Source organism: Mastigoproctus giganteus, chromosome 7 (assembly GCF_048544385.1).
Source record: "Mastigoproctus giganteus isolate SK-2022 chromosome 7, ASM4854438v1, whole genome shotgun sequence".
NCBI lineage: Eukaryota > Metazoa > Arthropoda > Arachnida > Uropygi > Thelyphonidae > Mastigoproctus > Mastigoproctus giganteus.
In genome coordinates this window covers 6,146,265-6,158,693 of record NC_143581.1, presented here as the reverse complement: position 1 = coordinate 6,158,693, position 12,429 = coordinate 6,146,265, and the positions used below count along the sequence as shown (strand labels likewise).

At 38.1% G+C, this 12,429-nt stretch overlaps 1 protein-coding gene across 1 annotated transcript in view; it reads right to left on the bottom strand.

Annotated features, from left to right (window-relative positions):
• Positions 1-10,297, bottom strand: part of LOC150082456 (MARVEL domain-containing protein 1-like) — a 47,122-nt gene extending 36,825 nt beyond the window's left edge. Inside the window, exon 1 of the mRNA XM_090377512.1 lies at positions 9,912-10,297. Coding sequence (XP_090233638.1) covers positions 9,912-10,082 — 171 coding nt within the window. The 5' untranslated portion in view covers positions 10,083-10,297. The remainder of the gene's footprint in view (positions 1-9,911) is intronic.
• Positions 10,298-12,429: the final 2,132 nt, after the last annotated feature.

The following is a 12,429-nucleotide window of genomic DNA, read 5'->3' as shown; positions in this document are numbered from 1 at the left end:
TTAAGTATAATTGTATATGTATTATGTGCAGCTGCTGCAGTGAAGCCATTCACAACTGGGAAGTCATTCTCTGCCCGGAAATTAATTTTAAATTAAAAAATATATATACTAACTTGTGGATAAATACCGTGGATTAAAATTTGTAAAAATTATAATTATATATCTTATTATTAGTTTGAGTTAAGGGGAGTCAATACAAATTAGCCATGGTACCATGTTTCTCTCGAGTTTCAGGGGGGGAAAACCTTGTGATGAACGTCCACCACGTGACAAAGTGGTTGAGTTCATCTAATCTAGAAGTGTTGCCTTGTCAAATAAATCTTAGTTTCAAATACAGCATGCAAATGGTGGGATTTCAACATGACGAAAATCTAAAACTCTGGGTCCATTATTGGTTAAGATACTGCACGTTAGTGAGAACGAGAGGTATCAGGAGTTCCAGTCCACTGGAAACTTCAGATAGCTACGAACTCTATGCTTGAATGGTGGAACTCATCGCATGTACATCACTTTTTGTATTGTTTAATGTTCCTGGGAAATGATATCATCTGCGAGTTCATGATGAGGTGAATCGCTATATTTCTGGTGGCAGCTTTGTAGTTTTAACTTGTCTCATGGTTTCAAAGTTGTTTACAATTGTGAGCTGAGGAATAAATGCATCAGGCTTTCGTATATCGTAATCTTGTATCATTTTAAGGGATGAAAAATTCAAATTTTTGGAGGAAAAAATATGGACTTTTGAAGTATCTACAAATTGTGATTTTTCGCTGGTTTGTGTATTGTATGAAAAATAGGGAAACATTGCACTTTTTTCTTAAATAAGTCCAGCAGGTGTTGAGGACATTTTGAAGAACTTAATGGGGTATTGGGAACTATGAGAATTTATTGCTATTGGATTTGAATTTCTGTACGTTGCAATATTTAAAAAATGCATACGAAAGACCATTGTGGCAAAAAACAGCAGTAAAGGATATACGCAAGTGGAGAAAGTTTATTCTGAAATTTTGAAGTTAAACTCTGAATTAATATTGACTTGAAGCACATGTTCAAAGTGGTTTGTAAGAATGGTAGAGCTAAAGCCGAAAATTCAAAACAGTCTTTTGAAAAGATTTTAGCAGAAACTGAATATCTGCGTAATAGGAAGTGGCGTGAGGTCATCTGTTAATTTGAGTGCTCTGTTCTTAATTTACATTGTGGCGGGGATAGTTGGTCCATGGTGGGAAGAAACTGGAATTGTCCATTGCGCACAATGAACTTGGTTGAAACTAATCAGTCAACTTGTCAAAAAAGTTTCCTGAAATTAATGAAAGTATTGAGGGGTCACCGAAAATTGTCAATTGATACCGTTCTGATCACCATTAATCAATGGCTCGTTGGGAACGCCTACTTTTCTATCGTCGGCTACCACGTTCATTCCTTCATGTTAACAGTGTATTCAGGCAACTGCGGTGTCCATTAACAAGACAAGGCGCCATGCCACAAGGCCTGGCAGGAATTCTCCCTCCTCCCATGCCCCCCCCCACAAACTCAACCAATCTCAAACCCAATTGAGGATATTTGGAACCAAAAGAACTGAGTTCGAATCCCTTCAATGACGCGAGGAATTTTTATGGGCTTTTTTCACAACGTGGCAGAGTTAGTCGGTATGACACGAGAATATAAGTAATTACAGACTCGACATACTGACTTCTCAAAGTCTTAGTTGCTTCAGCCTATAACACGCATTTAGCCTAAATATCTTTAGTATACATCTCTGTCAATGGAATCTGTAGCATATAAGAGAGGATGAATTATGTCTTTATTTGTACTTAACTATAAATATTTATCAACTTAATATTTAAAAGATGTCATTTAGTTGAAATTATATATTGTCATGAGAGTTTCTAACAGCTTTGGTGGTTTTATATACTAACTCGGCTTTGCATTAGCAACACCTACCCAATAAATCCTAGGACTAGTTTTGCCTATAATACAGCCCATACACATCTTGGCATGGGCTCCACAAGGTGTTGGGTACTTGTGGTAGTGCAACTCGTGCATTGCAAGTAATGTCCACTCATTGTCAGGTGAATGGTCGTAGCATTGAATGCTCTTTTCCAGTAGGTTCCAAATATGCTGAATTGGGTTTCAGTTTGGTCGACTTTGGGGGCCATGGGTAGATGGACAATTCCTGCCAGGTCTTTTAGTGTGACGTTGTCTTGTTCATAGACGCTGGAGTTGCTTGGATACAATGTCATCATGAAGGGATGAACATTATCAGCGAAGATGGAAAGGCAGGCGCCCAACGAGCCATTGATTAATCAGGACATGCCAAGAAAATATTCCCAAAACTTAAACCACCATTCCAACCTGGCAAACACCAACAATGCATGCAGGTACCATGGCCTCATGATGCTTTCTCCAAATGGGGATACGCCCATCAGCATGTTAGAGTTGGAAACAGGATTCAACAGACCAAGCAACAAATTTTCACATGTCGATGGGTCAGTGTTGGTGCTGACATGCCCATGCAAGGTGCAATTTCATGTGTCTCGCAGTGATCATGAGTACCCGTGACGGTCGTTGACTGTCATAGCCTATACGAGCTAACGGTCAGGTGCATGTTCTATGTGGATATTGGTCTAGCAATTACTATGTTGCCTGGGTGGTTAGCTGGGCCACTGTGTTGCGTCGCTGCTGTGTTACGAGACGAGACACAGCATTTACCACGGTCGTCGACCACACGTGACCTTTGGTTGGTTGTTGGACCGCTATTAAGATAGTTACAGTAGACTAGTGACACCAGAGAACAGGAGCACTTAATCCCGTTGGCTATTGTCAAACTTATCGTCACATGTTGCCTCGGTTTGCGCCTCACCATCTTTGCACACAGATACGCACTGATAGATACCCGAATTTTTTGGCGCACGAATATGCGATATTTGGAAATTCTATTCATAATTTTACTGATGATGCCACATCGTTTGACATACCTTGCCCTGAAAAAAACAGCTTTAACTTCTTGAATATTCACATCATCTTAAATACCAATCTCCAAATAATTTTACAATAGAAGAAATAAAACTTAACAACCGTTTCCAGTCAGTAGATGAAGGCTAATATGTAAAAAGGAAAAGTGCCAGAGTAAGAACTAAAGCTTGGGGAACACCAGCATTAGTGGAGAAGTTAGACAGAGAACCATCTACTATCGCTCATGATAATCGGTCAGAAAGAAAATTCGAAGAAAACTCAATTACAAAATCTCTTCGGCAATCGATAAGATGGAAGTTTTTTTAGAAGACATTTATACCGAACGCGATCAAAAGCCTTTGAAGTGTCAAGATAAACTCTTGAGTTTCATGAAATTTCCATCGAATTTGTTGAAATATGAGTAACATAAGCATTTATATCACTAGTGGATGGACACTATTGGAAGGAGATAATTGATCAAACAGATTTTTTGAAAGAGTTTAAGAATTGATCAGTTGATGGATTTCAACCTTACTTTTGGAACGTACAATTGGACAGTAAGTGGATGGGAACAATTTGTCACCCTTTTCAGGAACTGGCTGGATATGAGCAAATTTCCAATCAGAAAAAAACAATAGTGGAATTAAAAAATATAAAGAGGTAAGACAGGAGCCAGCTTAGGAGCACAGGTTTGAAGAAGTGGCTGCCGTCAGAATCCGAAACTTTCTTGGCCTCAAGATTGTTCAGAATTCTAATATTTGGAAAGGCTACAGTAGCCATTGAGTGAAGTGCATTGGGTATGGCAGCAGGTGGCATACCAAGGATATAAAAGTTAAAGTCGGCTTTAAATTTAGGTGAGGATGCAAAAAGAGTCCAAAGTGTCCAATAGAAGAGCATTAATAGTGGTTAAACTGGTAGATCATCAATGCAGCTGGTTAATCAATATCAGAAATTTAATCGATATAAAATTAAGCAAATTTCTCATGAAATGACTGCTTTTAGGGCAAAATTCAAGTCCCCTCCACACAAAAGTAGCTTATTGCATGATTTGCATTAAGATATATTAGAAACAATGATGGCTTTCCATCTTTGCTGATAAGAATAATATTATTATTTATTAGTATGAGTACATTGTTATTTTAAATTATTTTTATTATTGAAAAAAAATTCAATAAATAATGCCATTCAAGATGAAATAACATAGTTTTTCTCTTCTAAGTGCACAGACAGAATAATATAAAATGTGAATTTTAACCTCTTAATATCCATCATCCACTGTCCATCATCACTGCTATTGAAACAGTGATGATGGACGGTGTGTTACCATATTTTTGTCTTCCCATGTACATCATCAGCTTATTCCCTCGAACTAGGAGTGTTCAAACTGCGTTTCTCGAACTTTCCCGACTTCCCTCAGGCCACACACTCTCACCCCCCCCCCCCAAGTAGCATGTTAATTTATCGCTACAGTAAGATCAGAAGTCATTTCTACCCTGCCAGGCGCTACATTTTTCTTGCATGTCGCAGCAGGGAATTTTCAGTCAGATGGCCACTTAGTTCAGCCGCTCACCCACATCGCAACCATCGTGGGAACAAATATTAATGAGGAATGCAGAAGTCGCTTGCTTTTCTCCTAAGTCATTTGCAACATTAAACAACGTAAAACAAGTCATGTCTTTGTCAGTAAGACTCGGTTAAGCGACATTACCTGAAAATAGTTTACATGCTTCAGTGAGAATTCTTTTTCTTAAATTTCTCAGGAAGGTGAGGAAGGATGCAACGTTCTACTTTAATCCGAGAAGGCGTTGCACCATCCATGATCATTTCTTTATAAGTGGAGAGAGAGAGAGTATTTATAGAAAATTTAAAAATCAAAATATTACAGAATATTGCTCCTCTCCAACACCGTGTGGCCAAGTTAGTCGGTCTCGAACGGGTTTTCGTGTTTTTCATTAAAGAGAATGGTAATCATTCTTCATTCTTTACAGAAAAACCTCGAACTTTCATCAAACCGATCATAGTTGATTCTTTACAGTCTTAGCTGTATTGTGTGTGCAAAATAAAAGCAGTAATTGCTTTCTCTTACAATCATAATCAAAAGGAACAGCTGTTGTGCACAAATAGAATATAATTCAACGCTTATTCAACTATATGGAGCGATTTTTCCAAAGACCTTAAGTATATATGATGTGATCCAGAATGAAGAAGCCTAAAGGGCTTCTTTATTCTCACTCAGCTCATTCAATTCAATTCCATCAGTTCTATCTTGCTGATTGAACAAGAATTAAAGTTATACTGGCAAATGAAAATTAGTCGAAAAACACATCCAATAAAAGCGTGCATCACGTGTTCGAACTGCTTTGGAAGAGACTGAGTGAATTACAGATGCCACTTCGTAAGAACAGTGTTCACAGAAGTATCTCCTGGAAACACAGAGAGCGGATGACTTTGTATGATGCGGGTCATTAAATAACCTGACTGCCCTCCTGGATAGTCTAGAAACTTGTGAGAAGTTTTGGGGGCTCCACCCCTTATGTGAGAATAATGTTCCTTGCCAGGGCGAAAGTAAGATTTGTACAAAGTGAAGCGAAGTAATGCTGAGTGCGAAAAAAGATAATCCGTTTTTTATTTTATTTTATATTGGTTTTGATATGTAACCTCTTAAAACTGTGAGTGTCCTCGAAGATGAGCGTAGCAACAGTAGACTCTTTTTTTTTTTTTTGCGATAAATAAGTAGGGACTAAATTATCGAAGAATTGAAGTTAACTAAGCTTTCCTTTCTTCACTGGAGAACTAGTTGGAGATTGGTATTTAAGATATTCATCAGATTGGTTTAAGATATTCATCAGATTGACAAAAACTGGAAATTCTATTAGAAAAACTATGGATAGGATTTCTAGTGAATGGGAAAAAATTACTAATATACAAGAGGAAAAGGTTGGTTGAAAAACAGAACCTTGGAGAAATCATTAGTGGAGAAGTCATAAGACAAAGCGTGGTCTAACGTCACTCGCAGCGAACATTCAGAGAGAAAGCTGGATACCCAATCACAAAACAAAGTCCACAGGCCATAAGATGAGAGCTTGTTTTAGAAGGCCTTTATGGTAACCACAAATGAAAGACTTGGAAATGTCAAGAGCAACTGCTGCAGTTTCACCACTAATTGATCGACACTGATGGAATCCATATTTGCGATCTTTGATCAGATGGATGAGGTTCTGATTGTTTAAATGTTAGCGATTTTGGATTTCTCCATTTTTTTGCCAAAGGAACAATTCATTCTACAAAAGACTCTAAATGGCGTGTAGGGTTTGGTGTATTCGAGTTTTACACATCATATTTAAAACTGTAGGGCTAAATAAAACGATTTTTGAGTACTCTATTCTCGGCAATGCTTATTGTTGTTTCAAATTGTTGTCTCAGCAAGTTTAAAATTTTTGTTCACGATGTGCTAAAAAAAGAACTATGAAGATGTTTTTAAAGCAAGGATAACTGGATTTATATTAGAGAGAAAATCATGATTAGACATACAAGAATTATGTTCTATTTTAATTTTTTATTTAAGGTACTGTAAACTCATATTTTAGCAATCAGTTAAAGAGAGAAAGAGCGTGTGTGTTGTGTGTCATGTCGTACATGAAATCGTTGAAGTATAAAAGGACGGATGTCATTCGCAAGGTCCTTTTCGCAATACGTTCCACTTGAGAAACTTCTTCGCTGGCAATGGAGCGATAACTAGAAATAAAATAATTCAGTTTATAAGAAGTTTGTTTCCAAAAAATGTAAACAGGTAGCTCCATTTTAGTCTGTTGAAAACTGAAGCCACAACATGGACTTGATATTCACCTTTGAATTAGAATTAGCCAGTTAACGCCTTTTTTGGGGGGACGTTAGGTATATAAAAATTAAGAAAAATTAGCCAAAAACAGTCCGAAAAATAGTAGAAATCAAATCACAGTTAGAAATTTAACGTTATCCCAGGGTCTCACCTGGGACCGATGAACTCAGTTTTGAAAAAGGCCCATAAAAATTCTTCACATCTTCAACGGGATTTGAACTCAGGTCTTTTCTACCAACTGTGCTACCACGAGGTCAACATGATGCAGCAAAATGCAAGGACTTCCACTTGGGGAACAGCAACCTTAAAATAACTTATACACCTAGTGGGGTAAAATTGAAAACAGCAGAAGAGGAAAGTGATACGGGTGGATATGAATCTCTTCGAGCGGCGTAGATAGACGGCAAGAAATGCCCATGGTGTCCTATCGATTATTTATCAAACATTTGCTTGCAGAATCGTTCCAGTCTAGAGACCGAACCTCAAAAAAGACATCGAGCCTCTTAAAGGGGGTACAAAGACACGCAACCTTCAGATCTGCAATTGAGCACCCGTATAAGGAAGGACTATTAAAGCCACCTTACAGGAAACCTGAATGAGGTCTATAAGACTCTGAGAGGGGATAGTAAAATGAATGGATGCGAAATATTCACTGTTGTAAGTGATTCCAGAGATAGGAGCCATGGATTGAAAATACGTTGATATAATATTAATTATATTAATATTAATATTTACAAAAGTTGATTTTTCAAAGCAGTCCACGTATGACTGACATTTGCATATTTTGATTTTCTGACTGAGATTCCTTAACACACCATCTAATTGTGGTATACAACTTATGGACTTTGATGTCAAGACAAGTAGTAGTAAAGCTTTGCTTATTGAAGGTTACTAGCTCAGTATTCCAAATATTTTAGTCAGTAGGCCAAATAAGCCCTGAAGTTATTTTCAGTGACCTCAAAGCTTTGGTTAGTTGGTTGATAATGTAATCAAAAAGTTGACCTAACCCAACTTACCGCGGGGTAAAAATAAAGTTAGGATTTTTTCAAAATACTACTGAAGTTATAGTACTAACTCCTAGCATTTACCATCGCACTTATTCTCAAAAAAATCTTATTATGAAATTAAAGATATGAGCAATACAAAAGTCAAAAATAATGGCAAAAAAAGTTCCAACTTTTAGATAATCCACCCATAACGAGAACTGCACTGCATTTCAGGAAACTCATTATCTGTTTACTTTGCACCAGGTTCTCTTCCTAGAGCAACTTCCTACTCCGAAGAATACAGAGGTATCGTGCTACTTCCGGAAATATGGCGTAGGGAGCACTTCAGCAATAATGTAGCCTGTACAGGCCCCCAGTAAGACGTACAACAAAACTTGGCAGTTGAGGAAATAAAATAAAACCGAGTTCGTCCCTTACCATCCTATTTGTTAGTGGGATTGTACCACAAGAGTTCGTGAACCCTCATGGCTTTTAAATCAGTGGACAGTTGCTGTTTATGTGATTCGTCATGTTGATTGTTTATATGAGTCTCCAAAACTATCTAGTTTTAATTAAGAACCGCTTTACGAGATCTCTTTTTGCCATTTATAATCTTTTGTACCTTTAACGACTTGACTCAACACCGTTCAGTTCAAAACTAATTTATGACATGAGATTTCCCTCATTATGCAACCCCCTTATATTCGATGGTTCCACTCGGTTGATGTCGATTCGTCTTTGTTTAATATTTGTTTTGTGGCCTCAATGAGAACTTCAACTTTCGTTTCTAGAAAGGGCCAACTCTTAGGCGAAGATGGCCCATTTTTATGCATGGCTGATAGCATAGAAAACATAATTAACAAGCCTCAACCGAGGGTCGAAATTAATGTCCTCTTCGCGGCTTTCACTAATTACCTTGCAATGAACTTCCATGCACACAGAGGTCAGTGATCCGTGCCTTCTTTTACAAACCGCCCGTGGGCTGGAAGTGGGTGGGTTCCTATTAAGTCCATCCCTACAATGTGGTATCCGTTGTACAAGAACGCGTTAAAACCTATAATTTTTCGGCTTCGCTTCTATCTTCACAGATGAAAGTAAGACATCTGCGAATAAGCAAGTAGAAAAGTTGAATCCCTTCTCCCCTCCCCCAAAACAGGTTTGTTTTATTCTCCGGGCAACAAATAATAAAAATAAAAGCTCATTTCATTCTGGAAAATTATAGGTGAATACATCCAGCTGAGTGAATGTGGTTAAATGTGAGGTGCATTCACATTTTGGTTTTTATTAGGCGTTGGCCACGTATAAATTTAGCGTTGTTTAAATTCAAAACTTTTTTTGAAAACCGGATACGTAATTAAGACTTGATCTTCTTTTTTTCATTTCTTGGTCTTTGAGAAGATATTTAGTTAGTTGGTTGGTTGGTTCTTATAGGTCCTTGTCTGTAATCTGCATGTGTTTTTTTTTTTGATAGATTTATTTGTTGGATGAAAAACCCGAGTTTGTGGGAGAAATAAGCCTTACTACCCTCATCTGAGACAGACTAACTCATCCACGTTGTGGAAAAGACCCATAAAAATTGGGTTGAAGTTGTTTAGAATATCCGATATGACTAGGAGATAGATAGTTGGAGATTCTTATAAAGTTTGAAGAACAGCTACTGCTGCCCTAAAATTTTTCTGTATAAGGCGTTTTGTTTTTTTAGGTTGGGTCCAACTGTACCGGGATCCCAATGTGCGTATATACATTCGCTTCTGTGACCTTTTGCTACTACATACAATCGGAAACAGGTCAAAAGAATTAATGTTGTAATTAGATCTTAGAATACAAACATTAACAACTGAAATGGTCTTATGTTAGGTCCACAGATCATTAGTGGGTACGCCCTACTTTCATCTAACAAGCGAATTAAAAACAATAAATGACTTAAGCAAAAAAAAAAAGAAACTTCTTCCATCAAAAGTTCTAAGAAGCTAAGGAGTTGATATCGTGTCTTTAAACAGCAATTAAAAAACAAATAACCATCGTGGTCATCTGCAACGATTGCAAATTAAGAGATTACATCACCCCAACTTCCACCACTACATTGTTTCGAATGTGGTGGTGGGACATTAATCAAATAACATTAACCGTTTCCTTACCAGTTGTACGAGTTTAATTATCCCAGGGATCGTCCGGAAGTGCCATGGGTTTAGACTCAATCCTTGTCCGACTGCCGTAGGTTCCACCTTCATGCTCACCGACACATTCCCCGAGTGCGGGGTTTGCGTGTCCTGTTTCTGCGCGTTCTGTACGTTGCTTTCTCCCATCATGACTGCCGCTGAAAATTGCACCTTTTTTTAAAACCACAGAACTTCCCTCCTTTCGGCAACAAATCCAACTGGGCTTCGCAATTCTGCCGCTTATTCCGTACCGCAGGTATTCGTTTGTACCAACACCCCTACTGAACCTTCCGCGTCGCTTACACACGCCAAGGCAACACCTTGTACTCGAAACCGGTTCAGTCCCTCAACTGTGGCCTTCCCTGGCGGTCCAATCGTAAAACGACCTGTTACGGCTCCGTGAATTACGACGTCATCGATGCGCTGAAGGAGACGCGTGTGTACGATCACTTGTTGGTTGTACACCCTTACACGGAATTGTAGGAGAATGGTTTTGAATTGTGCGTAGTACCACGAACTTTCACGACTTTCTCCTAAATAAATTTCACCAACTCCTTACGAAATGGTCACGAGAACATGACGTAATGAAGGACACTTGACGCCAACCCCAACTCGCACAGGCGAAGTTCAAAACTGATGTATTTTGGACTCCTGCATCGGATTTCTTTCGATTTTTTCATCATCAATCAATAAATCTTTGTCCAATTTTTAATTGCGATACATATAAGATAGCTCTCATTATGTGCCATGGAAATAAAAGACTTTATTCACTTATAAGGTAAAAAATACACTCGCTGGCCAAAATATTAAAAACCTTTTGCAAATGGCAATTTGTAAGTTGTCACGTGGTATACTTACAAGAGTCTTGGTATCCGATAAATATTGTAAGCTTTCCTGGGGCTTCTTACTCCATCCTGTTATGGAACACATGTGATCTTTCTGATTTTAAGAAAAGTGTTATTGTTGGAGCAAAGGTCAAAACTGATGGAAAATAAAGATTAGCAGAAGCAGCAATTGAGGAAAAAAGAGTAAATCATATGTGTGTGTCTCATTCTCAATCCGAGAATGAGACTGCAGGAATTTAAAGCGTCAGAAAAGATGCATCAAATGACCGAAAAATCCAATTTAGGCAAAGAAAGACTCATTTCCAACCAGACGTTGGAACAGAGTTTTAAGAATTTGGGATTTGGCAGTTGTGTGCCTATAAGGAAAATCACTTCGACTTGAGTGGTGACATCAACGCCAAGACTGTGAAAGCATGGTGGAACTTCATGAAGTCGTACATCCAGCCTACTGGAGGTGTTATCTTGGTATGGAAGGTGCTCTATTTTTATGAACTGGTTCCACTCACACAGACGTTAGAAGGTCTTACCTCCAATGAATATCTTTCTGTCGTATCTGACTAACTTTATTCTGCAGTGCTTCATTCTTACCTGAATTGCAATGAATTCTTGAAAGAATCCATCCATCATAATTCAGATTGCAATCCATCACATTCTCAAGATTTCCAACAAGAACCCTGTCCGCCTAATTCTCCAGATCTGAATCCAATTGAGAATGACTCTGATATATTCGAAAGGGTAGTTCAGATTCACAGTTCTCAACCAATTACAATACAGCAGTTGCAAAATATCCTGATGGAAGAATGGTTAAATTTGAAAACTCCCTCAGAGCTAGTGGAGTCCATGCTAAGAGTGGACTCGACTCAATTTCAGTACATTGATTTTTTCGACATAAAATCAATGTACTGCGATCCCAGTGATGAGTGAATCATAAGATTGGCTTTAACTTTTTAAATTGTTCTTATTAGCAAAGTTCGTTGGTATTGAGAAACGAGTTGAATTCTTTTCTAAAAGCATGTTTTAATTTAGGTAAACAAAATTTTTAGGGTACTCACAAACTAAACCCCCAAGATACAGAAAAATTCCAATACTTGTGAAGGGGGAACCTAGGTCCTAGAGTATTCTGGCAAGTCTTCTTCCATGTCGTATGTATCACAAGGGCCTGTCTAACTTCTATAATATGGAGAGGTATCCAGGTTCTCGACGCTGGCTTTAAGTTCTTGAAGATTTTAATTAGTTTCTTCTTGCACTCACATGGTCTAGAACCCTTATTGTTGTCAAGAATCTCTGCAAATAAGGGGAAAATGTGGAATCCAGTACTGTCACAGTGGACAATCAAAAGAATGGCAATAGTGCTCCTTACCAGACTAAGTTGTTGCCACTGCGAAATTTAGAGATCGTTTCTGAAGACTGTGTTAAAGATGGTACAGGGGGTGGGCTATTGAGCCACATGAGGATTCAGTATCCAGTCTCAAACATTATTTTTATTTGTGACTGCGGAGATGATCCCCAATGCAAGTGAGAGGACTGTTCTTGGTCTTGGGGCTCAAAAATATCTAATTACATTATGGAATTACAAGGCAAGGTGAGTAACTACACCATTTCCTGTGTCAACTCTTGTATTTCTGCGAAGATTTTCTTGTTGTGTTCCAGTG